This window comes from Lycorma delicatula, chromosome 4, assembly GCF_047948215.1.
Source record: "Lycorma delicatula isolate Av1 chromosome 4, ASM4794821v1, whole genome shotgun sequence".
In the NCBI taxonomy this organism is placed as follows: domain Eukaryota; kingdom Metazoa; phylum Arthropoda; class Insecta; order Hemiptera; family Fulgoridae; genus Lycorma; species Lycorma delicatula.
The window spans coordinates 172,701,131-172,728,373 of NC_134458.1; the positions used below are offsets into that span (position 1 = coordinate 172,701,131).

Here is a 27,243-nt window from a genome sequence, read left to right on the forward strand (position 1 = left end):
GGATTTTTTTTTGTTTATTTCTATGCTATGGCTACACTGCTTGACTACACCAATTCTTTAAGTTGTCTGTGTAATGTGAAGTTATTCTTCTTTGGTTATATAGTAATTTTTCATTTTATAAATAGTGTTTCGTAAAAGTTTATTTAATTTTTTATTACAAAATCATATTTTCGTATTTTTTGTTCTATGTGTCTTACATAACTCCCAAGAAAGCATTTGAAAATCTTTTCTCATTCTCAGTACAACACTAGGACATGACAAATAGCTTTTGAGTATGTGTAGTGTTGGACTAGGGACAGTGAATGCTATTTTAAAACAATTCAAAGAAACTGGTTCCTTTTCATGCCAATGTGGATATAAAAGAAGAACTACTCAAAAACAGGATCGGTTTATTAGTGAGAAAAAGTAAACTTGATCCTAAATTATCTGCTGTGAATTTAAATCAAGAATTAACAACCAGTGGAACAGGTTTACATGTGAGAATTGTTAATTCACCGACATCTTACAGCTAGATGGAAAGCTCATCGGCCAGCTAAAAAGGAACTTTTAACACCGTGCTGAGGATTTTCGGAGCTAAGTGCATCAGCAGTATCGGATAGAGAAGCTCGATATTGACAGATTCAGATATCAGATACTCAAAATTATTTTACCCCCTATGACTATACAAAATATGTAATGGCTGAAATATTTGTTGGGTAAGACAGGGTTTTTAATTTCTGTTATCATACAAATAAATATATAATACTACTCTGTATTATACACCCATAAAACAATGTATTATACCACTGGAAGGTATATTTTAATTCTGATGCTGATACTAAAATTCAAGTCAAATATGGCCAATATCAAATAGATAGTTGTTTACATTTCTTGGAGGATATGTGAAGTTGGGATTACAGCATATACAAACTACTTTGTTTGTATATGACCTTAATAGTAATATAATTATGTAAGAATATAACATGAAATATATCATTTAAAATGTTATCTTGTATAATAAAATTGTTAAATAAGTAAAAGTTTTGGAAAGAGGCAATGTTACATTATGTTAAAAGTAAAATGTTAGTTAACTGATGAATCATAATTGTAATATTTATTATACAAATTATTAAAAGAATCCTGAAAAAAGTCTAAAATTTCTCAGATTTAGTATATGTTTTATTACTAGCACTGAAAATGATATAAAATCTGATTTTTCAAACTCAAATTAAAAAAAAACAATAAATCAATCAAAATTGTATCATTCTCTTGTGTCTAACAGCTGTATAAAATTGTAGCATTATAAAATAAATATTAATAACAAAAATGTGCAATTAAACTATAAATTAAAATAAGTGAACAGATAAAAACACACAACTTACTACAAGTGTACAATTCACAACAAATCACACACTTTAAACTTGTTACTTAATTCTTCTGTTACCTTGTTTAATTTTATGAATAATATATTCAAATATGCATATATAATTTTACATATTAGTTTTTTAAAAATAATTTTGATGTTCGATTGTTGATTAGTTTAAAAATATTCTACCTGCAAAGAAAAGATTAACGTAAGAGAACCAAAGAGTATTTTCAGAAAGCTATTAATTTTTAACATTTATAATTGCTAAACAATATGAAATGGTGTTAATTATGATTAAATTTATTTTCATTTTTAGAGTTATTGGTCACCAAAATATCGTTCAACTGCTTTAAGAAATAACTTGTATTATAAATAATATGCTGTCAGCAGAGCTCACTAATTGATTATACAAGTTGCTAATTCAAACTTAAGATAAAAAACTTTAATGGATGAAATCCATGAAGAAATGAAAGAAAAGTAGCTTCTAATTAATAGCAAGGGCATTGTGGTGCGACCTGCATTGTTAGATTATGTAAAGATCTCTTCCCTGGATGAGGTTGACATTTTTGATGATGCTATTTTTTAAATGCTTCTGAATTTTTTAAAGATAGCCTTAAGCCTTATTCAAGAACAAAACTGATGAGAACAGTTCTGTACAAACACTAATTTGTGAAGTGATCGAGCAGATGAGTTGCAACTCAACTGCTTAATCAGGGTAATTTTTTAATTATTTTAATAAGTAAACAACTTAGATGTTACAAACTTACATATTAAAGACAATTATTTTTTGGATATAAGAGTGGAGGAACAATTTAGAAGGGTAGACTAAATCTATGCTTTTATGTAATTTAGAGATGAAACATTGGGCCAATAAACAATTACCAATACTGATAATTGTTCACTAACAATTTTTTTAATTTCAGCTAAAACTAAAGAAATATATGGACAAGACTAAAGATGTGAGAGAACAGAATAAGACATGGAAAAGAGAGTAAGCGAGAAGGGATATTGTTACCAGGAAAAATTATAAATGGTTCCAGAAGTACAGAAATACATGTATGAGTAAGGATAACCTTGATCTTTACACCCTGAAGTAAGATCTCGTGACATCATCCCCTCCCCTCACCAATGATGTCACATTGCGTGCTGATCACATGGCCCCCCTCAAAAAAACTATTTTTTTGATGTCAAAATTTTGAACCACCATATCTTGGCGACGGGGCAAAGTCTGTTATCATTAGAATGATGTAATCTATCTTTTTAAGGGAGAAGGGTAAGAAGTTTTCAAGTTGGGGCATGTTTGCACTCACGCAAGTGCTACTGTGTGTGTGTGTGTGTGTGTGTGTGTGTATGTATGTGTAAATAGAATATAGACATACCCAAGAATGAGCCTGATTGTTGTGGCAGCTGCACCAGTAAGCCAAGAGATTACAGTCTCGACCCATGCACCGGGAGTCGGGACAACAGCACCGATGCTTACTGTTTGAGTTTGGCACAGGACTTACCTGAGGATGATCCTAGTCATCATGGCTGATGCACCAGGAGGCAGTGGGAGGTGCTCCACAAGACCTGTGCATCAGGTATTCACTCTGTTAAATTTTTCAAAAATTGCAATTATCTGAAAATGGTGAGTGTACTAGGGTATTAGGGTGAAAACTGCAATATACTATAGCACCCCAATAAGGATAAGAACCATATACGACTCAAAAATTATAAAACTACCCATGCTTCGCACAGGTCAGAAAAAATATAATTTTATATATCTCAGGAATGGTATGTCTGGATTCTGAAATTCCAATGGATTCTTCAACTCAATTTCCTGAATAGTTCCTATTAAATAAACTTAAAGATGTCTGTTTCATCTGATCCCTATTTCTTACACTTCATGATATTTTTTTAATAATTTTCTGAGTATACTTTCTACATAAAAGTGAAAAAGAGAAAGTGCAAATAGTATAATTTTGTTTTACTAAATTTCCTCAATAAACCATTAACGTAACATTTTCATTTTCTAGAATATTTCAGTACAAATTTTCTTTACACTTTCTTAATCATCTTTTAAACCTCTTTTTTACTGTGGTGTTTTCATAATGCTAGTTTTTTTTTTTTTAATAAGTTTCTCTGTCAATTTCAGATTTGTAAAAACTGTCCATGGTAATATTTCTTCCTTCCCAGAATAGGGCTCAATAAACTTCAATATTATGCTTTCTCCAATGCATATGTTTATTAGCCATATTAGGTTCATATCAATGTAAGGTAGAGTGCTAGAAAAATGATTTTATATCAATCAAAATTCAAAATTTTCTTTAATTTTATCTAATTTTTTAGCATTATGTTGTATAAACACGTGCACCTTGTTTTCATGGGATATAAATATTCAGGGGAACATTGTTTACATCCATTCTGCTCATATTAGTTTCTAATGAAATAATAAGAATCCATTACTTCACAGAATCTGTTCCCTTCATATTGTAGTATCAAAAAAGGGTTACCTCAAAGTGTCACAAAACACAAAAAATTGAAATCTAATTACTTGCAACATACAGATAACTGGAGAATAATTGAAATAGGTAATTCCAGCTTATTAAAATATTTCATACATTATCCCTGTATTGTATGGCAGCTTCTTATTTGGTAAATGTATTATATACATTTAATATGCCTAATTAATTATAATATTTGGATTGGGGAATTCTCCCAGTAGATGGGTTTAGGATCGCATAATTTTTGCAACAGCTATGTGCTTTTGAAAAATGATATGGACAGTATTTTTTGAAAAAATTATGAATATTAGTTTATTCATTCAAAAGCTATTGCATCTTTAAAGCAAGTAAAAATAAAGAAATATGATACATTTTGAAATCCAAAATCAAAACAGCACATATACACACAGTTTAATAAAATTCATTCAAAATATAAAAAAACACTTGTTTTACTTTTACATTTAAATAAGACGAAACTTTTTTCCAACACTTCATTACTTATGAGTTGCTAGGCAGATACTACTGTCTTCTTTACTTTAATTTTTTACTATAAGAAGAAAGACCAACTGTCTTGAAGAATGTTTTAAATGACAAGTTACCAGTAGTTAATTTTTATTAGTTTTTTCCATACTTGTATAAGTTTCTTTACATGGCAAGCCATTTCCAGGCAACTGGGTAAAACTATATGTACAAGTAGTATTTTTATAGTACATTACTTAAAAAAAAACATACACACATACACACTCATATTTTTATAGTGGATTACTTAAAAAACACATTAAATGTTAACAAGTTTATCATATTAAACTAGTGAAATAAATTTAATTTTTTAAATGGATAACTAATTGTAAATAAGAATTTTTGTTTAAAAAAAAAAAAAAAATAGAATTATAGAAGACTATCAGACATGTACAAAACAATATTTTGTTTTAATGTGTCAAGGATTGTACAATTCTGTTGGGAATAGAATTACAAAGTAAAGAAGAAATCAAAAGCAGAATGGCACAAATAATTATGAGCTTCATGGAGAGAAGAAATTTGATACTATCAAATAAAGATCGAAGCACTAGGATATTTAAAAATATCTAAGTGAAATATAACATTTTATACTAGTAAAACACAGGAAAACTAAAATAGGAAATGAATAGAAGTCTTAAACACGTAGTGTTACAAGAGGTTGCCGACAATGAGTTGATAAAATATGAAATGAAGAGGTCTTAAAAGCAGATATAAAGTGTGAGGAGAGAATTTTGTAACAAAATCTTGTAAAGGGAAGAACTAAGTTAGCAGGTTGTTCATACAGATTTCAGTTAATTTGGTTATAAAAGAAGGTAAACATTGTAAAGGAAGACAAACATTGTTTGAAATTTATAAAACAGATGATGTAGAATGTACACAGAGATTAAAAAGATAACACTAACAGAAATTAATGGAGAATAACCAACCAGTCACCAGACAAATATGTTTGAACTGCTACGCAGAATTTTCTAATTCTATTACGTGATTATCTTTGGATATAAATTCACTGCCATATGTCAAAACAAGGGTAAAATGTGGATAAAAATCAATTTTCAGTTTGAAAAATAGTCCCATGAACTAATAACAGGAATATGGTTAGGAGAGAACAGACATCTATATAGAATAATTAGGAGTTCTTCTTCACAGGCAATTCATATTAAAAAAAATTAAATAAAAATAAAAAAACAAATGATATAATTAACTGAATAAATGTCTTCAAACAATAAAGAAAATTTGTATATATATATATATATATATATACACACACACACACACACACACACACACACACACACACACAAAGTATATACAATACAACACCTACACAAACACCATTTATTTACATATTAAATTATTATGAATTTATTAGTTTTTTATTTGCTCATTTTTTCTATTATTAAATTTAAATACTTATTATTATTATTATTATTATTATTATTATTATGCTTTTACGGCCAACATGGGACCACTTAAGTCAATTTCAGTTGGATCTTTTCTGAGAAAAGCGTGTTATTTTACTCTTCCGAGCTGCCCAGTATTTCTTCATCCGTTCAGATCTTGCTTTCTTTTCTTCATCCGTAAACACCCTCTTCGTTGTATTTTGTCGTTTGTCTGTCTTTTGTTTAAATCTAATGCTTTTATCTTTTAGCTTTGTAATTTTTCCAGTTTTATTCTGTAGGTCAGTCAGGGAAATTCCCAATTCTTTCATATCTTCTCTAATTTCTTTGATCCATCCTACTTCTAGCTTTTGGAACCAGAGCTTTTCAATGATATTTCTTGACAGTCTTGTTTCCGGTGTCCTTATGAGATGACCAAAGAAAGAGATTCTTTTTTTCCGCATTATATCAGTAGCTCTATTTCTCGATACACCACCTCATTTAGCACAATCCACCATTGGCCTTCTTTTTGGTGTTTTTTATTGTTACACGTTCTGACAATTCTCCTGTCTATTTTCAGAATTTTATCAATTTGGTTTTTCTGAGTGATTTTGAAAAGGGTCTCGCTTCCGTAGGTGACTTCTGGCTGAACTACAGTTTTATAATGTTTAAGTTTTGTTTTAGCAGAAAGGCATTTTTTGTTATATGTTGACCAAGTTAATTTTTGGGATTTAATCATTTTATTTGTCCTGTTTTGCCATGTCACTTTTTCATTTAAATTATAAGTTATTATTTCCCCTAGATATTTAAATTGTTTTACTATTTTAATTTTCTGATTGTTTACCGTAATGTGCTCTATTACCAGAGGATCTATGGCCATTAGTTCAGTTTTTTCGAAAGAGATATGAAGCCCTATCTTTTGTGCTAGGTTTTGAAGGCTCATGATTTGTGTTTTGGCTTCTTGAATATTATTTGCTAAAAGAGCGAGGTCATCTGCAAATCCTAGGCAATTTAGTGTGATGGAGTTTTTCTTAGTACCCATTTTTATATTTTTGGGATTTATTTCATGCCATTTTCTATTTTCAGGTTTCTCAGAATATTCAGCATGGATGGTCGGTGTATACAATCATAGGCCCTTTTAAAGTCGACGAAGGTGATTATTAGTTGTTTTTTCCGTCTTTTATATAAGTCCATCATAAGTTTTAGGGATTTTATTTGCTCCGGACAACCTCTCCATGGCCTAAATCCCCCTTGGTATTCCCCAAGTTCCAGTTCAAGTTGGTCTTTGCATCGGTTGTATATGATTCTCGACAGGGTTTTGTATGTGCAATCCAGGAGAGATATGCCTCTGTAGTTTTCCGGATTAGTTTTATCCCCTTTTTTATGTAATGGATGAATGAGGGCTGTGGTCCAGTGTTCTGGAAGTTTTTCTTCGTTCCATATTTTCACGAGGCATAGATGTAGGGAAGTTTTGACTGAATAAACTGATGAGTGTTTCCAGAGTTCTGCGAAAAGCTGGTCTTCTCCGCTTGCTTTGTAGTTTTTTATTTCATTTAAGGCTGCGAGAACTTCTTGAATTGTTGGCGGGTTGATATTTACTGGTGAAGTTTATTTAAATACTTAATAAATAAATAAATCTGACTGATAAAGAATTTTCAAAATTTACATTTACAATTTCATATAATTAACCTATTAAACAACTAGTTTTCTAAATGTATTAATTTTACTCAATATATTCATTAACTTTAATAGAGAATTTGTAACAAGAATGTACATTAAGAAATACTAATTTTCAATCATATTACTAAGACTGATTGTTTCAAAAAAATGCACTAGAGATATACTTTTAAAAACAAAAACCTTATTTACAAAAAGATTTGTAATTATCTAACTGATAATACATATAAAAATTATATACCTGTTCAAAAAATGTTAATATCACAACAGTTACAAATATTACCTTTATTCGTCCTTTAGCTTCATCACCAGCAACAACTTCAACAGTTACAACTCCAAGATCATCGGTAACTAATTCAGCTTCTTTCAAAGGAGAAGCAGCTCTTCTTTTAATTCCAGGTGTAGCTGCGATAGGAGGAACAACTGCAGTAACTGGTCCTGATGAAGAAGAGAATGGTACAAGAGGTGGAGGACTACTATCTATAATATCCATTGGCTCAATCTGAGGTTTAACCTATAAAAAAAAAGATTAAAAATACTTATAATTGTAAACCCAAACCATTTTTATTTATATCTAAAATATTATTTATTTACTTATTTGTAAATGTAAAAATTGGTAGATGTGATAAAGATTCTCTTATTTAAGAAAAAAGTGCTTTTTTTTCTTGAGTCATCATTCATTCAATTGACTGGTTTCATGTTACCTCCATTCCCTCCTGTTACAGCCTATATCCTAAATGATTAATTTCGATTTGCCAATCTTCATCTCTATTTACAAATCATACTTGCTGTAAATCCATCTGATATAAAACTAACTAAACCTGGATATCTTAATAAATGGCCAATCAACCTAGTTAGTCTTTTTAGTGATCTGACAACACTTAGGTGTACAGATCAACTCATTAACTAACAATAGAGCGGGCTATGGGTAGTTTAGGTAAAGAATTCTCAGTGCTACGAACATTTAAAGAAAGTATATAAATTTAACCATACAATTTATTTTATGAGTAACTTTACAACAATTATTTGCTACTACTATCACTCTCATTACAATTCCTCGCATGTGATGACCTTATGGAAGAAATCTGGATTGTCTCAAATCATCTCCAGCTAGTAGTAGCAAGCAAATTTTCACTTGATTATTCATCTGTTCTATAATCAACATGTGGGGACCCATGCTTTTGGAATGTAGATCAACAATTCAACGGTTCAGAGTGATAAATGTCTATTTTGTCATGAATAGTCACCACTATGATGTTAATTTTTACCTCAGTAATTGTCATTGATGGCTGGCCACCATGTGTCAAACTGACAGATATCTATCAGTCATGAATAATCGCCCCCATGGTGCTATTGTTTACCGCAGTAATTGTCATTGATGGCTGGTATGTCACGGCTGACTCGCAACGTTTGAAAAACACTTTATGCTAACAAAATATTGTCCTCTCACAATATAATTTAAAAAAATATGAAAAACCAGTTAGCCTTTATGACAAATGACGATGTAGAATATAGCAATAAGTTGAGCTAAACATTAGTATAGAACAAAATAAGAATAGAGAAGAGGAACAAAGAAAATAATGTATTAAATAAAATATTAATTTAGAAAATTAATAAAAGATATAATAATCAGTTAAACAATAATATAAATATTACATAATAAATCAGAACTGACATCGATTGTGTCATGAGGAGGTTCAACACGTTGCGGTTTTAAAATTGCAGCCAATTCAGGGATTGGTAGATGATTAGGTCGATGAACACCATATAATGCATAGTACAGATCAACAAAATTACATCTCATTCTTGTATCATGTGAGCACATGCAACTGTAAAAATAAACATAAAAAATAATTTGTAAATTATTACCAATTATACAAATACAATAAAATTTAGGCTTATTAGGCCGATATGTCCATAAGCAGCTGTCCTGGCATTTTGCCCAGATAACATCAGGTAAAAACATATTCTATAAGTTCTTGTTTCCTAGTGAAGTCTGACCTATACCCACAGAACCAAAATCAGGTAAGCAGGGACCAATGATAAGAAAAATGGTTTACTCATCTACTGACTGAGAAACCACAAAATGAGATAAATAATCCTTGAGGGTAGAAAAAAAATTTCTAGACAATGGATGAATATTCTGCCAACAAATCTTTAGGAGAACAGAATTTCCACTCAAGATAGATCTCTACATTACAGAACAATGGATTTGTGTTGATCAATTTTTAAATTGACTGGTTTTCCTCCAGAAAGTCAAGAGTTGCCAAAAGATAGACTCAGACAAGGTAAAGAAACACCATCATCAATCCCTGAAATTGTGTATCACAACTCAGTGAGTATTTATGGAATTATTAACTATTCAGCCAGATTCTTTCCAGAGGATTGAAATAAATGTCACCACTAAAATTACAAATCTGTCAGACTTTTTCCTTAATCCCAATCACAAAAGATTAGTCCTTCAGTGACAAATTCTATCTTATTAATTTGAGTAAAACTATATAAGAAGAAGATAAACACAAAACAGCTAGTAGTCGTCACTAAACAGTTGTTGATAGTCATTTGTCTAACTCAGGAAATGACTACCAATGTTTATTATTACATTTAAATTGGTTTTCCTATTTTTGTTTTTAATTATCAATCAATAAATAACTATCAAAAAACTGAAAAATATTCCCTCCAAGGTAAAGACATATATAAAGTGTTATTTTTTTAATGTAGATGCACTGGAAAAACAGTTTTCAAATCCTATTACAGGAATCGGGTTATCCCAATCCAAACAGCTTACTTTATGAAAAATTCACAGAATTAAGATCAAAATCAGAAACAGCTGGCAATAGTTTTGGCAACTTTCCACCAAGTGTACAGATTTTTAAACTTAGCTGCTCCTCCTTCAACAATAATGTTGAATGTTATGTCTTTTTTTTTTAACAAGGTTACAAATTCTTTCTGAATAGAGAACCAGTTCTCAAATTGTTTCTCAAATCTCAAATGAAAATATTCTCAGTATTTGAAAAAAACTTCTTTTAAAAAATGTAAGAACTTTCACCACATCTCTGTGAAAATTTTTATTCACATTTTGACAATAGCTTATAATAAATTATTTAAAAATAATTTTGGTTCAACATATTACAAAGTAAAAAGTTACAAAACTTACATAATTAGAGGCAGGAGGCGCTTTTACAAAAAAGTCAATGTTATTACATTTTTTTTTTTAAATTAAAAAAACATTTAATATATTAGATGCCCTAACATGCAAGATACACACCAAATTTACCCTTTTCTTTTTCTTGTTTAGCCTCCAGTAATTACCTTTCAGATAATACCTCATAGGATGAATGAGGATGATATGTATAAGTGTAAATGAAGTGAAATCTTGTACAGTCTCAGTTCGACCATTCCCGAGATGTGTGGTTAATTGAAACCCAACCACCAAAGAACACGGGTATCCACGATCTAGTATTCAAATCCGTGTAAAAATAACTGACTTTACTAGGACTTGAACGCTGGAACTCTCTCGACTTCCAAATCAGCTGATTTGGGAAGACGCGTTCACCACTAGACAAACATGGTGGGTTACCAAATTTACCCGTTACATGTTAAAGTATTCCTAATATATTGCTTTGTAACTAATAAACACAAACCATACAGAAATTCTCTTTTTTCATTAATACTTTCTTTTTTTATATTATAACTGTCAAGAAAGTAAAAACTGATAAATAAATGTTTTTACCATATAAAAGTCAGCTTCTAAAGTTAATCCTTTTTGCTTGTTACATACATATTGACATGTTAATAATATTTAAAATACCATTACTTTTCAGATTACTCATAGCAGATATTTATCATGCATTACTCACAACATCCTATTGTGAAAAAAATTAAATGAATCTGTTTCAAACAGAATCGATTCGAATAAAATTGGTACAATAAGAAAATTATCATGGAAAAAATACAGCTACTAATTTTATGTAAGTATTATATGTAAAATTATTTATACTTTTCAAAGTCATAATAATTTTAGTCATTTGAGGTTACCTACAGTGACTGGTGACATCCTGGCATCAACGTCTATTTAGAAAGGTCAAAAAGCATATTACATTTAAATTGAGTCGGTTCATTTAGAATACTGTTGGTTACTGTTAGGCGTTCATATATTTAATAAGAGCAGAACATCGAAGAAACTATTGTGTAGAAAATGTTAGAGGATCTGTTTGACTTTTCAAAGATTCTGTGGATCTCATTTATTTTGTTTATCTTTGTTTTCATTTGATCTATTTTTTGCAGAGTGCCAATGAGTGCTGTTTCTTACATGTTACATATTTTAAGTGTTGACTTCTTTGGGATCATACTTCTACTACTTAAATGTGAGATGTTGGGTGTTTGTGAGAGTATCTGCCAGTTTTGGTTTTCTGAATATTCTAAAAATGGGTTTTTGTTGTTTGCTTTCCATGAAGCTCAGAAAAAAATTACATTTACTATCCTCACTTGTAAAGGTTTCATTTTAATCTATTTTGTTTATGTAAGTTAATATTCACACTGTTTCATGTTGCCTTGTTATAAAAAAAAGTTTTAACAAATCTGTGCTATATTACTTTCCAGCATGTTTATTGTCAATTAATATGTGTGTTTGCTTTAAAAGTTATAGAAAGATTTTTTTTTAAAGTTTAACAATTTATAGAAACCAGCTTTTATTAACTATGATACAACTTTTCTACATCTTATTTTTAACTTGATGCTTCCCTTTCAATTTCACCTCAAGGATGCTACTCCCAATTATATTCTAAATTGTTGTGAAACCTGCTAATTATAAGAATATGCAGTATATTGTCCTACCTGGGACCATTTATCACACTATTATATTTAAAATTTGTATGTTACTGCTGCTAAATAATAATATATTGATAATTCAAATGTTAGTCTACACATGTTATACTAAGATTACAATTTAAAAGAAAAATAAATTAAAGATTCCAAATATAAGAAAATTTTAATAAAATAATAAAGTGAACAAATAATGATACTTGAAAAGATTCCAAAGTCTGTGAACTAAATCTTCTCTATCAAGTCTGTGAGGTGGTCCACCAGGATGAAATGGTGGGTTATTACAAAGCATTCTGACAAGTGCATGTCTAACTCCAGGATCTGGGTCTTCTTCAGCAACATCTAATAAGTACTCAAGATCACACCAACGACCATCAATTCCAGTAAAATCAACTAGTGCTTCCAGTGCACAAAGTCTTACATCTGAAAAAATAAAATAAAATCATAGCAATAAACATAACTCATTCAAACATGTTAATGCTATAAATTTACAAAAATGAATAATTAACCTACGGTACGTAGTATAAATGGTGAGAGAGATATGTATGGGAAGCAGGCACAATGTACAAGGTGTATGATAAAAATATAATGAGAAATTCTAATTTTCATCAAAAAGAATTTACTTATTTTTCTATATATTATTCTCTTCAAAGTAGCCCCTCAGAGATGCTACTCATTTAAGCCACGGTTTCATACGATTCTTAAAACATTTTTGGAAAACAATTTTTCTGGTATAATCTTAAGTTCACTAAACAATTATTTTTTTAATTTAATTTATTACAGCAAATTATTGTCTTTTTAATGTTCTCTTCATCAGTGGGAACAAGGTAAAATTGCAGGTGGCCATGTCTGGAGAATAATGGAGGTTGCGCCATCAGTATGTGGTGTTATTTTTGACTAAATATTCACAAATTTATTGTGAAGCATGAGCTGAAGCATTATTGTGGTCTAAAATTCAAGAATTAAGGCCACATTTATGTTACTTAATACAATGAAAACAAGACTGCTAAATAATACTGTTAGGGACTGTACAACCTTGAGGTATGAATTCACAACAGACAACGCCAATCTAATTAAATTGCCATTCTAATTGTTAAGAACCTTAACATTCGATCAAATTGGACATGTTTTTTCAGTTTTGGTTCTTCAGAAGCTTCCACTAGGATGACTGGACCTTTGTTTCAATATCATTTTGAGTAATTCTGAGTTATCAATCGCTTGATATTGCTTTTATTGAAAATTCAACAGTTTTGGAATAAATTTTGCTGCTACTCATTCCTTACACAAAATGCTAGTCAAATTGTTTTTCAGAGAGAGATTTCCACTTCTTTAGTAATTTCTTTAATACCGATTCCATGTTTAATCACAAAGTCCTTTACTTCTTGTTGATATTTTCATTAGTTGTCGATGCATTAGGATGTCCAAGCCTTTCACTTTTCTCAATGACTTCATTACTATCTTGAAACAATTTGTACCACTCACTCATAGATCCTTAGTATAGACATAACCTCACCTAAAGCTTTCTCTAACACCTTCATCACTTTATTCCATTTTTAACGCAAATTTAATACAATATCTTGCTCTGTCATTTTAAAACAAAATAAATCCGAACTGCTCAGTTGCCAAATTTGAAATATGTTTAATATGACTGAAAATATTGATATACATTACACACAGTAATGCCATTGCATGGGAAAATACCAACTCGGTTGAAAAGACAATGTGCAGAATTAAAAGATTCTTGTTATTGTTTTTATCAGCCTTTGTATACCATGGGTTAAAGTACACTGTTCTTAACATCCATGTACCTGTATCACTTAAAAAATTATGAATATTATTTTCCACATCTTGTCAATTTTCAAATTGAACTTCTATTATTGTGGTTTAGAAACTAGGAGGAAATTTTAAATTGTGTAAAATTTTGCACTTTTTATCATACTTTTAATTTAAAAATATTATATATATATTTTTTTTTGGTATAATTTTTAAAAGTACAGATATTGTTTACAAAGTGTTTTTTTCCATCTGTTACTTGATTTTGAAATACTTACAGCAGTTGGAAATTTCAAAAATAAATTCTCTTTTAAATTTTTTCTATATACAACTTCAGCAATCGTACATCTTAGAATAAAATGATTAAAAATTGTTATTAAAATTGCAGTTATGTCATATTTGTTGACGTGAGTTCTACGCTTATTTTGCTATAAGTATAAACTAACTTTTGTAATAACTGGAAAGCAATCTTTCTAATATGTCCTTTTATACTCCAAAATAATACTTAAAATATGTTTCATGCTACACATAAATGACTAAAAACTAAATAACTAATAAAAATAACATAACTAAGTATATTATATAAAAATTACAAGCATAATACATAAAAATTTTAGCTGCATAATATTTTAATAGGTAGAGAAACAAAGAAGAAAGAGAGAAAATGATAAAGAAAAATCTAGAAGAAAACAGCAAAGGAATTCTTCTACAAAACGATTTATAGAAAAGTATAGACGGTGTGGATAATGGAAATTATTACGCTTGACCAAACAAAAGGGCGGGTCGGGTACTAGTACTATAGGTCAGGCACTAGGCCCAGAGATATAAATACTGCTAGGGACCAACACAGTAAGTTCAGTACAGTGTGTGATAAGTCAATCACAGTGTGCAAGAGCATTAGGAGTGAGTGTGCAGTAACAAACAAGCGAATCAGGAATATTCTATTTTGGACAGTGGTTAAAAAGAAGAAGCTTTTTGGTTTACTCTAAGTGAACAGGAGTGAGAGTGACATTATTCATTTATAAAGAGTAAGGTATTATTTTTGTAAAACATTAAAAGTAAATAATTCTCGCATTAAGGGAACTGTTGATTTTTCAATTGTTATCTTATGGTTAATTTAGTATTGGTTTTTATTAGCTATTATAAGGTGTATAGTATATTGGCATTGTATTTTGCTATTTATAGATCTGTTCTGTATACTATAAGTTATTTAAAAGTAATAAATTGTATTTGTAAGAAATTTTTACACGTGCTATCTCTCAATATCCTTGAGAACTGTGAATGCGCAAAAATATTTTGACAGTTAAAATAACTTCTATTTTATCCAATGGACTTCTCAAAAATCATTTTATAATAAAAAAAAGTTTGCTTTTTCTGTAATTATTTTATACAAAATTAGATAACTGGAAAGTTATCAATCATAAGTTTTATATCATTAAGATAAGTTTTTTTTGCAAGTTTTAGTGTCATTTCCTTCTTTGAAGGAAATAAAAACAAGGATAAAAAAACAAATAAGATATAAAACAACAACGAGATAATGTACTACCATATATTTCCATTTGTGTAAAAATGATGTAACTATGAAGGTAACAAATAATGGATTTAATGCTTGATTTTTAAAAAAAATTAACTGCAATGGACTACTTTACAATATGTCTCAGAACAATTACTGAACATGATTACTTACCCACAAACTGTCCGTAAGCAGCATATGTACGAAATAAGGCTGGGTTACTTGGAAGGTGTCCAAATTTTTGTAATTTTCTAATAGCTCTGAGACAAGCAACTGTCACTGTAAGTTTATAACATGGTAATAATTTCTCCAAATTTAAATTTCGTGTTATCTCTTCCAATACTAATTTAGTATCTGCAGATAGATTTTCAGCAGTAATTTCAGTCCTAAAAATGTAATAAATACATATGGAAAAAAATAAAATAATTCATGTATTAATAAAAAGAAATTATCAAAAACTCTTCTGCACATGTATCACCTGAAGATGATACAGAACTTTGCAAATAAAATATTTAACATACAAAGATAGAAAAAAAACTCTTAGATAAAAATATAAAAATCACTCCTAGAAAAAATCACAAAAAAACAACCAAAACAAAATTCATCACACTATTTGAATAACCTAAGATGAAAAACAGTACTAATTAGTAAAAATTCTGAATATAATGCAGATTATACAACAAGAACTAAAATAAACAATTCATGTCTTAATACACAGCTCTCAACAATCTAACACCATCCTTTAGGAATATACAAACTTAATGCTCAGACTGGAGAAATTCAATGAATAAAAGGGACACAAGATTCAAATGAAAATACAATATATAAAAGCTCTCCGTTTTTTTTTTAATAAGACGATTTCTTTTACCACAAACTCTAGGCTTGTACAAGGGAACGTAATACGAAATATTTGCAACATATATTAATGCCCAGCCTTACAGAGATCTAAACTCAGAATCACCTGGATGAAAAATGAAGGCGCTACCACTACATACTACAAAAAAAGTCAAAGCATTATTGTCAACATTCATTTTGTTGATAAAAAAACCTTAAGTAAACAAGAGATAGACATTCCTTGAGAAATAATTCTCAAATATGTAATGAAATGTCATACTTTAAATCTGAAACATTTTTCTATAAAAAAAAACACTGATGTCAACTGAAATTGTAACTGAATTACCATTGTGCAAAATAGCAAGTTTACAATCACGAAGGAAGAATGAGAGTATTTGAAAATTATGATATAGGTAACATTATAGGAAACATTATTTATTTGAAGTAAATCTGCTTTAGTTTCTTATTACAAAACTATAGTTTTGTTTGATACTCTTGCAGAGAATAAGCATTTATCAGTAAAATCACACTTTTTTATTTTAAACTGAAAATTAATTAAGCTAATAAATGTGTTAATAAAATAAATATATATATAAAAATAAGTAAACAAACCCATGTTGAACTACTGAAATTACAGGTGTAACAGTAGCACCCAGAGCTTCAATGAGAGCAGCTCTGTAGTAATTATCAGAAAATCTATTTTTACTATTATCATTATATTTGAACAAATCAAGAAGAAAACGAATTACTTCAGGCGGACATATTCCATGAGCATTACGCAGACCGGCCATCGCCACAGGTATTGTCTGAAACAAAAATCTATATATTAATATTTATACAAATTAGAGATTACACATATCAGAACATGAACAGCAGTTGAATCAATGACTGCATTTACTAGTTACTGACCAATAAAAAATTCCTGTTTAAATGAAAACAAAACTGCTCATTAATAAAAGATAGAACACTGATTCTTTTTACTTAAGATACACACTGAACACAGGTTTGTTTAAAGAAACAAGTGATAATAAAATTAGTAAGATAAACTATTCCAATTAAATAACATGTAACAAATCTAATTTATAATTTTATATTTTTTAAGCAAAAATAGTTTTCTTAATGTTGGTTAAAGTTATAAGGAAAAATAAGAGATGAACATGCATATAATTTTTACCAATTTAAATAATTTTATAGTTTTTTATATTTCTATTTTTATTTTAAACTTCTACATAAAACAAAATAAATGTCCTAAAAATGCTAGCTATCTACATACTAATCCAAATATAATATAATGTCTGCTACTTTCTGCAATTTGTAATAATCTAAAACTTAATTTATGCAAGAATAATGCTACCAATACAATTAATAGTTAATTTAATAAAGATCTGAACTGCATTAAAAACACCTGGGACAGAGGAAAGATCTTTTTGTAAAATTGCTGATACTGATAGTGTTAAAAACTGCCAAATTTCCTATCACAAGATTTACAGAAGTTTTATCAATTTTTTGAAACAAATATTTTTCTGTTCTATTAGGGGAAAATAAGAAAAAAAATTCATATTAATTTCAACACTTTTTATCTCTTATTTACTAAGAAAAAATTTTTCACGGATGATATGTATGGGTAACATGAAATCCAAACAATCAAATAAATAATAAAAAATACAATTAAGTAACAATTTACTATATTTTTTATGAAACCTTGTATTTCCTACAAAACTGAAGAGAAACGCATAACTAACTTTGTACCTGTTATCAGGTTAACCTATTAATCTTAATTTGTGCCCCTCTTCTGTAAGCCATACAAGAATAGCATCACCGGTTTTAATCAAACCTGCAAAGCGAATTTATCTTAACCATGAATGAAATCTTAGCTATGTCTTAAATATTTATCAAGGATTCTGTATTGAGAAATATAACTTTTTGGTATTTACAAACTCAGATCATTTTTAAATCAGATTTTTACCAAAAACTTGCAAAAATTACATCTAACAAAAAAAAAACAACAGTACAAAAATTAAATAGATTAAACATTGAAACAACTGGTGTAGACATTAATTTTTGAAATTCTAAATATTCAATTCATTCTTAATGAAGCTTCAAGGATTTGTTGAGCAAAACATTTTTGACAAAAATAATAATAATTAAACATTACACATTCAAATTGGACAAAAATACTATCACTGATGATGGAAGTCCACCTACTCCAAGTTTTGTCAAGGAAATTCTTTTTCGTTTTTCATTAAACTGTCTAACCCATTTTGACATTATCTTATTCATATGATTTTTACATTAAACTTTATTTATCTACAGATAAATTTCAGTAGGTATCACATTTCTTGCATTTAAAAACTGGATAACACCATACTTTACAATTGGTGGGTTCTTCAATTGTCTTAAAAAATTTAACACTTTTGAAACAAATTGTAAACACACACTATTGTCCAAAATGGCTTCTGTGGAATGCAAATAAATAAGTAATAATAGTGCTCACATACAGAATAATGATTAGTGCTTTGATGGCCACGTACAGATATTGTATTTATTTTTTGAACGTGCCTCTTATATGAGTACCAGATTTGAAATAAATGAAGTATCCTATTTACAAACTGTTATTAAAATAAATGTGCAAGATATGAAATAACTAAAATACTTTCAGTTAAAAGTTTTTGTTAAATGTAAAGATTAAATAACAGTCATTAAATTAAAAATGTAATGTATTAAAATGTGTTTAAAAGTATATGTTTAAAGTAAAAAAACAAAAACAAAAATACATACTTTCTGAAGAAAATAATGCTGAAGATTAGAAAAATTATTCTGACGAATTATTGGAGGACATGAAAAAGAACCAAACAGTTTTCTGAAGATAGCCAACATTGCTGGAGGTCCTGCCCAATTTGTCATTGCATTTGCAACCTGAAACAATTTTAATTAAATTAGTAAGTTTAAATCTTTCTTGATAAAATTGTATAATTTCTAAGGTGATTTAACCATTAGATATGTCAATGAGTAATTAAACAACCTAAATAAAAGAGATCAAACGCAAAATCAATAAACAAAAATAAAACTTGCAAAATAACATGAGATAAATGTTAATGTAAATTCTGGTCATTCCTATTTAAATATACACAATTAAGTAGAACAATATCGGTTTTAATATAAAGAACATATTTTTACCTTGGTAAGGCAGTGTGCAGCTCTGCAACGAACTTGTACATATATCTGTTCATTTTCAATCGTATCTGTTAGGGCTAATCTAGAAGCAGGAGTTGGATAACGTTCAAGAGCAGCTATTGCTTCAAGTTGCGCAGTAACATCACGTTCATGTCTCAGCTGATACTGCCATTGATAATCTGGTTGTTCAATTACAGTAGATCGTAACAGTGTCATATCTGGATCTAATCTTATCCAAAGGACTGGTGAATCTGCACTAAAAAATAAGAAAAAAAGAAAATACATAAAAATTCATTATTGTAGGTGAATGAAGAACCAGAAAGAAAGCAGTCATTCAGGGTTCAAATAACTGCAGTTAAAATATGGTTTAAAACTGAGAACTGCAATAAATATAAAAATGTTTCAAAAGGAAGAAAGCCATTGGTTCACTTATTTCTTTTTTTTTGGCTGGCTGCTAATAAAAAGTGGTTGGTAATAATGATCATATTGTGTATATACAGGATGTTCAACCACTTCAGTAAGCCACTATTTACATCTTATCAGCAGTTCTGTTGTTTGTCACTGATGGCAGTGATTATTGATGGTGTGACAATAAACAACCCTGCCAGTAGTGAAATCCGTAGTGTGATTTACTTTTGAAATGTGGAAGATCGTACTGCTTCAGAAATTCATTTGTGAAATTTACAAGTCGACAGTAATATGTGAAAGAAAGATCAGGCAATGTAGTTGCAACATTAATGAAGGACACACAGATGTTCTTGATGAAGAGAAGTGGAAGGAGTAGTATACAAAAAGATTACCTAATTGAACGAATTAACACAAAAGCTTGAGAAAACTGATGCTTTACAGTTAGCATTCTTGCAATAGAATTTCCAAACATTTCAAAAACTTAATTGTTACTGTATGAATACAAGTAGACAGTTACACATTGTAGACATTTACAAACTGTATGCAAGGTGACTACTGAAGTGTTGACAGGCACAGAATAATCAAAGGAAGCAATCTGTATGTGCATTTTAGAACTGCTACAAAAGAGGGGGTATGCATTTTTCCCATGTTACTGATTATGTAACTAATTTCATACACCAATGTTAAGCACAAACAACAGTCAATACAGTGGCACCATTTAGGTTATACAAACAAACCCAGTAAACTTGGAAGATTAAGGCAACTATTTTCTGGGGCAAAAAAGGTGACTTACAATCTTAACCAAGCTGTATAATGAAACACTTTCAAAATTAAGGCGAGAAATTCAGAACTAGCAAGTGTGATGTTATCATTAAGAATTGTTCTCATTTACACTAACACATGCTCTCACATTGTTGCCTGTACTGCTGAGAAGGATTTATCAATATGCATGGGAAGCTCTGATCATCTTCCACATCATGAAGAGACTACAAAAAAAAGTCTTCCTTTATTTAAAAAAGAGGTTTGTTTCTAAATTTGTAAGAATGGTGATGAGTTGAAAATATCTAATGAATGGGCTAAAACCTCAGAAGACAGATATTTATGAACAGGGTGTTAAAAAGCTATAAGTGTAGACAACTGATCTTAAATTAAAAGCATGATACTAATCAAAGATAAAAGCTGTTCTAATGCCTTAAAGTCAGATCTTTTTGAACACACCTCCAAAGTAAAAGTTGTGGCACCAGCCACATCACCATATCTTAAGTATTTAAACTATTAAAACTTAATAGACCTCATTTAATGCACAGTTTTAATGCAAAATACTTAGTAAATGCAAATTACGTTAGCATTACTTTTTTCTAGCTGTTACAGAATAAAAAAGAGGCAAAGAATTTCCTTCTGTAATTTTATTTCTCAATATTTGAGTTTCCCAAGAACAAAATTAACAGAATTAATTGAAGCTGATAACTTACTCCATAGCAGAAAGGTCCATATCAACTTCTTCACCAGTACATAACGGAATTTTTTTCTTTTTGTTTCTGCGTGACTTAGAATGACATGTAATATCAGCCTTAGCAATAGTACCCTCAACCTGAAGAGTATGTCGAAATGTTCCATCAAGTTCTTGTATTGTAACTAATAATGGGCCAACATATTTTCTAATACCCCTCTGCTGTGTTGCATCCTGTCTTATTTCTAATTCTACCGTATTCCTGTGCATATATAATACATATATTACTTTTATAATCATGTAGTGTTGTCACTGTATTAAAAAATAGAACATATTAAAAAACAAAGAGTAAAAACATTATAGTAATGCCTCAACTAAAGAATACAGAGTATGAAATATATAGCAATGAAAGGACATTAGGCTTCTATTTAAGTCTGTTCTTTAATAAACTATTCTCTTCACAGGGGTCATAAATTAAAGCAAATACAGTTAAGCTAGTACTGATGAAAAAGTTATAAAAATAGTACAAAAGATTTCTCGTAATTGCTCAGTTTCTTATTTTTCATCAGACTACTATTGTATATGCAAAGGATAATGTATAGATGCTATGCAAAATTTGTTTGTTGAAATAATTTCTAAATGTACTGGAATGATTTTCATAAATTGAAAAACATAATTTGTTATAATTATATAAGTTACAATGTACATAACATAATTTAACGAAAATGATAGTGTGCATTTTCTCTAAATAAAAACCTGAAACTTATCAAGCAGAGTACCCAATACATCGAAATTATACAAAAGAATTTTAAATGTACCTAACTCTTACTCTTCCTTGAAATACATTGTAATGAATTAATAATACTTTATATAAAGGATGATTCCAAATTGCACAGTAATCTCTCAGGAGATGATTTTATAGCCAAAAATAAGAAAAAAAGTTCATATAAACATAGGTCAGAAAACGGTTCGTTTGCGAGTTTCAGCTTGTGAAACATTTAGCCCTGCTTTCTGCTCTCTCTGTGAAATTAAGCTGAACTAAAATCCTTAGGGTAAAAATTATGTTGATTCCTTATGAATTTTGATCTAAAAAATTAAATAAATTCGTCCCAGACCTCTATCTCAATTAGTTTATAAGAAAAACAGGGTGAAACATGAAGTTTTGAAGGGAAATGCATTTTTTTTAGGTTTGAAATAAAATAACTTTGTTAATTTACCAATAAACAAATAAAAATCTCTAGTTAAATTTGTAGAGAATTTAATTCTGAGAAAATTGATGTAAATAATTAAATTTAATGTAATTAAAGTTCAACTTTAATTAGAAAAAACACGCAAACTAGATCAGAAAATGATACAATTTTAAGCAGAACAATTTACATACAAATGCTAAAGATTATAAAAATAAATTTCAGACATCCTTCTAAAACGTAATAAAAAGTTTTATTTTTTCATGAGTTGGCAATAGTTGATTAACAATTAAGTTTAGTATCTAGCACTGAGTATTCATTTGGGTGGTGTTTGTGTTATTGTTCAATCAATTATTCACAATGGGTAATACCACAAATTTGTTTTCATTTGGAGAGTTGGCAAACATGTTTTTAATTTATGGTAAAAGTAAATAAAAATGGATTGGCTGCTGTGCATGAATACCAAGATTATCCAGATTGAAGAGTACTGTATCGCAAAACGTTTGAGGCTTGATGGCACACCTGACCTGTTCAAGTGATGAATCATTTAAATAATGCATTCAACCAATGGATTGGTTGAAATGAACCAGTAAAATTGTTACCTCAATCTACTGATCTAACACTATGTTGGTCAACTCCGCTCGTATGGGCACATAAGAATTGAGACATTGTATAATAGAAGCTAAGATACTATTAGTAATAATAATGATGCTATTAGACATACCCGGCTAGCATTGGTTTGCTGAGCTGAGCTATGCATTGAAAAGAATGGCACCCACAGCGAGCAACTACTCTGAAGAAATGTTTGCGGCTTCATCAAGTAACCATTTTGATATTTAACAATTTTTACAAAAAAGTTAAAAAGTACAATATTTCTATGTTTTTAAATTTATTTTTTTCTGTCACTGATAAGTTTTCTATTTGTTTTCATTTACATTATATTGTTAAAACATTGTTGAAAATTGTTCTGTTTAAAATCTTATCATTTTTTCGATCCAAACTGTGCGTTTTGTTTCTAATTAAGTTGAAATTATCAAATCTGTGTTTAATTTTAATAATGTTATTTAAATCAATTTTCTCATAATTAAATTCTCTACAAAGTTAACTAGGAATTTTTATTTGTTAATTGGTAAATTAATAAAATTATTTTATTCCAAACCTAAAAAAGTATATTTTCAAAAAAAACGTTTTCATGTTTTACCCGGTTTTTCTTAAAACTTAAGTGAAATACAGGTCTGGGATCACTTTTATTCAATTTCTTAGATCAAAAAACATAAGGAAGCATCAAATTTACAACTTGATTTTTACCCTAATATTAGTACAGTTAATTTCATAGAGGGAACACAAAGTAGGGCTAAATGTTTAATGTTCTTAGTGAGTTTCGGCTCGCAAAATGTTTTGTGAGCTGAAACGCACTAAGAACTGTTTTCTTACCTATGTTTACATGAACTTTTTTTCTTATTTTTGGCTATAAAATCTATTCCTGAGAGATTGCTGTTAAATTTACAAATCACTCGTGTGTTTATGTACTGGCTGTATCACGAAGTTCTCCTGGGAGTTTTATAATTTTGTTATTCATTTTTATTAATAATTTTTATTTAGTTTTTGGTAAATTTTTTACCAGCAATTTTTAACAGTAAATTTTGTTTTTACAAGTTCTTCACATCACCAAAAAACAATTTGGTTTTTGTTTACATTAAATAGTACTTTTCTGAAAAATGTAGTAATGTAATATTTCTAAATAAAAAAATGTTTGTAACTTTTCTTTGTTTTATTTAACTTACACCATTTTGTTCACAATTAAATTCTCTACAAGTTCTGTTTAAAAGTTTTATCTGTTTATTACCCATTTAACAAAGCTATTGTACGTCAACTTAAAACAGGGCTTCTTAACCCAATTTATTGGTTTTCATTCTGTATTTTCTAACTACTGTTGATACGGTTCTGGGGCCTATTTTATTCAATTTTTCAGGTCAAAAACCATAATTAATCACTAATTCTGTCCCTTAATTAACGTCCTAAAAATTTCTTTATGACCTCATTTCACTAGGATAGCTGAAATCCAAGTGAAAACTTTCACTAGCTGTAACTCCCAAATGGAGCATTTTAGGTTAGGACATGTTTATACGAACGTTTTCCATTATTTTCATGAGTAGAACATGTTATGAAAGTCCTGGTAGGACTTTGTGATACACCTTTATATATATATATATATATATATATAAAATTTGATATTAAATATGTTATATAACATGCATATAATTAATGTTATAATACACATTTTATTAAACAAAATTACAAATTGTATATAAAATATTAAACATATATAAATTTATAAGAGAAAACTAACTTCTGAACAAGAAGGTAAAAACTGTATCTATTAATAATTTATTGATGATTCTGCAAAATCTTATTGAAATTAAAGAATGTGACACAAGGAGACCAAATGCCAAAAGTTAAGGGCACATTTAAAAACAATATTTACTGTATCTTAATATATTGTATCTGCATATTGTCAACACTTTTGGTTAATGACAAGAGTTTTTTCTATTATCTATTTCTCATAACTAAAACTTTATAAGTAATTCATTTATCCACTGAGTACAGAATGTATATACTATACTGATTCCTATAAAATATACTCCTTCCAGTCTTTCTTATAACTATGATGTAAGCTAAGTGCCTGAAGTACTAACACTCCAGTCAGAGTTACCTTTTCTGATAGTAATAATATTTTTATTCCACATCAATACTTATTTTAATAAATAAAATAAAATACTTATTACCATAAATAGTTAAATATTTATTACTTAATACCATAAAAGGAGCCTCTTAAAAGAGGCTGTCATATGTTTAGGGATTAAATAAATTAAAAAGATTAAATTATGATAATATGATAAATTCTAATATTTCTGGGTTAAAACTTATGATTGAGGCTTCAGGTGTCTATAATAAGCAATATTTTACAGATTGCACAATAAGACCAACAATTCTTTTAATAGCTTTTCAAAATCATCTTATTTTTCAATCTACTACGTAGTATATATAATCACTAAATAACATACAGGCTGCTTTTATGCATATGTATTCCTTCCAAATGAAAAAATCTAAGTAAATAAATATACAAATATATTTACAAAATTACTGTTACCCACCTTTTTCTGTTAAAAATAAAACCAAGATAAAATTTAGCATGTCCGCCAGTGCGAACCCACTGGTCGATGAATACAGCCATATCTTTGCCAGTCACAGTGAAAATAGCTCTTGTGAATACATTTGTACTGATAAGCATATGTGACCACAAACCGGATGATACTTTCTGAGTAGCAGCATTTGAAGCAAGACTTAACTGCTTATTCAGAACCTAAATATTACAAAATTTGGAAACGTTATAAAAAAATTATGCTATTAAGACCATATTACCTAAATAACATAATTATTAAAACATTAATTAAATACATATATGTGTCTATGATATTAAAGTGATAAGTTCTAATATTTCTGAGTTAAAACTGTTAGATTGAGGCTTCAGATATTGTTAATACACAATATTTTCCAGATTGCACAATAAGATCAACAGTTCTTTTATTACTTATATACTGTATTTACTTACATAATATTAACATTAATCACAACAAATTTTTAATTAATGCGGCATACAAAACATTGGATTTAATCACTCTGCTAGTCAAACACTATTCATTTACAAAAAATCCTAGTTATAGTAAAGTTTCAAAGTAAAACATTCTATCTTATTAAACTGAAATAAAGAGTCTCTGGTAAAAAAGTAATCTACATTCCTTACTACCTGACAATTAAAAAACTGAAAAATCTTGGGAAGTAGCATTTTGAAAATATAAATAAGGAAAGACACCACACGGTACAAACTTGCCTAATAAAATAACACCGGATGCAGATTCCATCTGGTTATATTAACAGAAACTGTTTTATGTTATTTAAATAATTCATAATGCTATAAATTATACATTAAAACTTTTAAAACAATACTTTTATTTTACTTTCACCAGGATATAGAGGCTCATGATAAAATGTTGAGATTAAATGAAGCTATTTATATAGATAAAACATTACAATTTCAATTAAAATGAGAGAAAAAGAGAGAGAAGGGAGGTAGGGAGGGAGGGAGGGAGGGAGGAGAGAGAGAGAGAGAGAGAGAGAGAGAGAGAGAGAGAGAGAGAGAGAGAGAGAGAGAGAGAGAGAGAGAGAGAGAGAGACCCCTTTGTTTGCGTGGGTTCATTTTTCTAAGCTTATTAAGAGGTTCAAAAAAGCCACGACTTAAAAAGTTTTACTTTATTTTGTGCATTTCCAGCTCTACAAAAGAACTAATAATGAAAGAACAAAAAGGATAAATGTAAAACATCACCACTGCTATTGAATAATTCTACTGTAAATACTGAGGAGCTATATGCCAACAGTCAATACATCAATGGAAGAATGCTGACCAAAAAGCCTGGTACATACCTCTTGACACAGCAGTGAAAAGCCATATTAATAACAATAATAATAATAATAAAATAGGGGTCAAACTATATAAAAAATATCCTATAATAAATTAAATAAAACTTTTATTGAAGAGAAACATATTGTAAACTTCAGATGAAAATCAATATACAATAATATAAAATCAACCAATGGATATAAAACAAAACGAATTTATGA

General features: G+C 29.1%; 1 protein-coding gene across 2 annotated transcripts in view; it reads right to left on the reverse strand.

The window, feature by feature from the left end:
* Positions 1–27,243, reverse strand: part of Taf2 (TATA-box binding protein associated factor 2) — an 80,248-nt gene that overhangs the window by 21,435 nt on the left and 31,570 nt on the right. The window contains exons 9-18 of one of the 2 annotated variants that reach the window (XR_012756213.1): positions 25,719–25,927; positions 21,399–21,638; positions 19,522–19,774; positions 19,123–19,260; positions 16,957–17,150; positions 15,685–15,896; positions 12,425–12,647; positions 9,076–9,229; positions 7,684–7,914; positions 1,362–1,534 (exon numbers count right to left, since the gene is read on the reverse strand). Coding sequence is in view for 1 of the 2 variants with exons in the window: in XM_075364717.1 (XP_075220832.1) it covers positions 7,684–7,914; positions 9,076–9,229; positions 12,425–12,647; positions 15,685–15,896; positions 16,957–17,150; positions 19,123–19,260; positions 19,522–19,774; positions 21,399–21,638; positions 25,719–25,927 (1,854 nt within the window). In the remaining variant the exon portion in view is untranslated. The remainder of the gene's footprint in view (positions 1–1,361; positions 1,535–7,683; positions 7,915–9,075; positions 9,230–12,424; positions 12,648–15,684; positions 15,897–16,956; positions 17,151–19,122; positions 19,261–19,521; positions 19,775–21,398; positions 21,639–25,718; positions 25,928–27,243) is intronic. The other variant, XM_075364717.1, reaches the window with a different exon arrangement.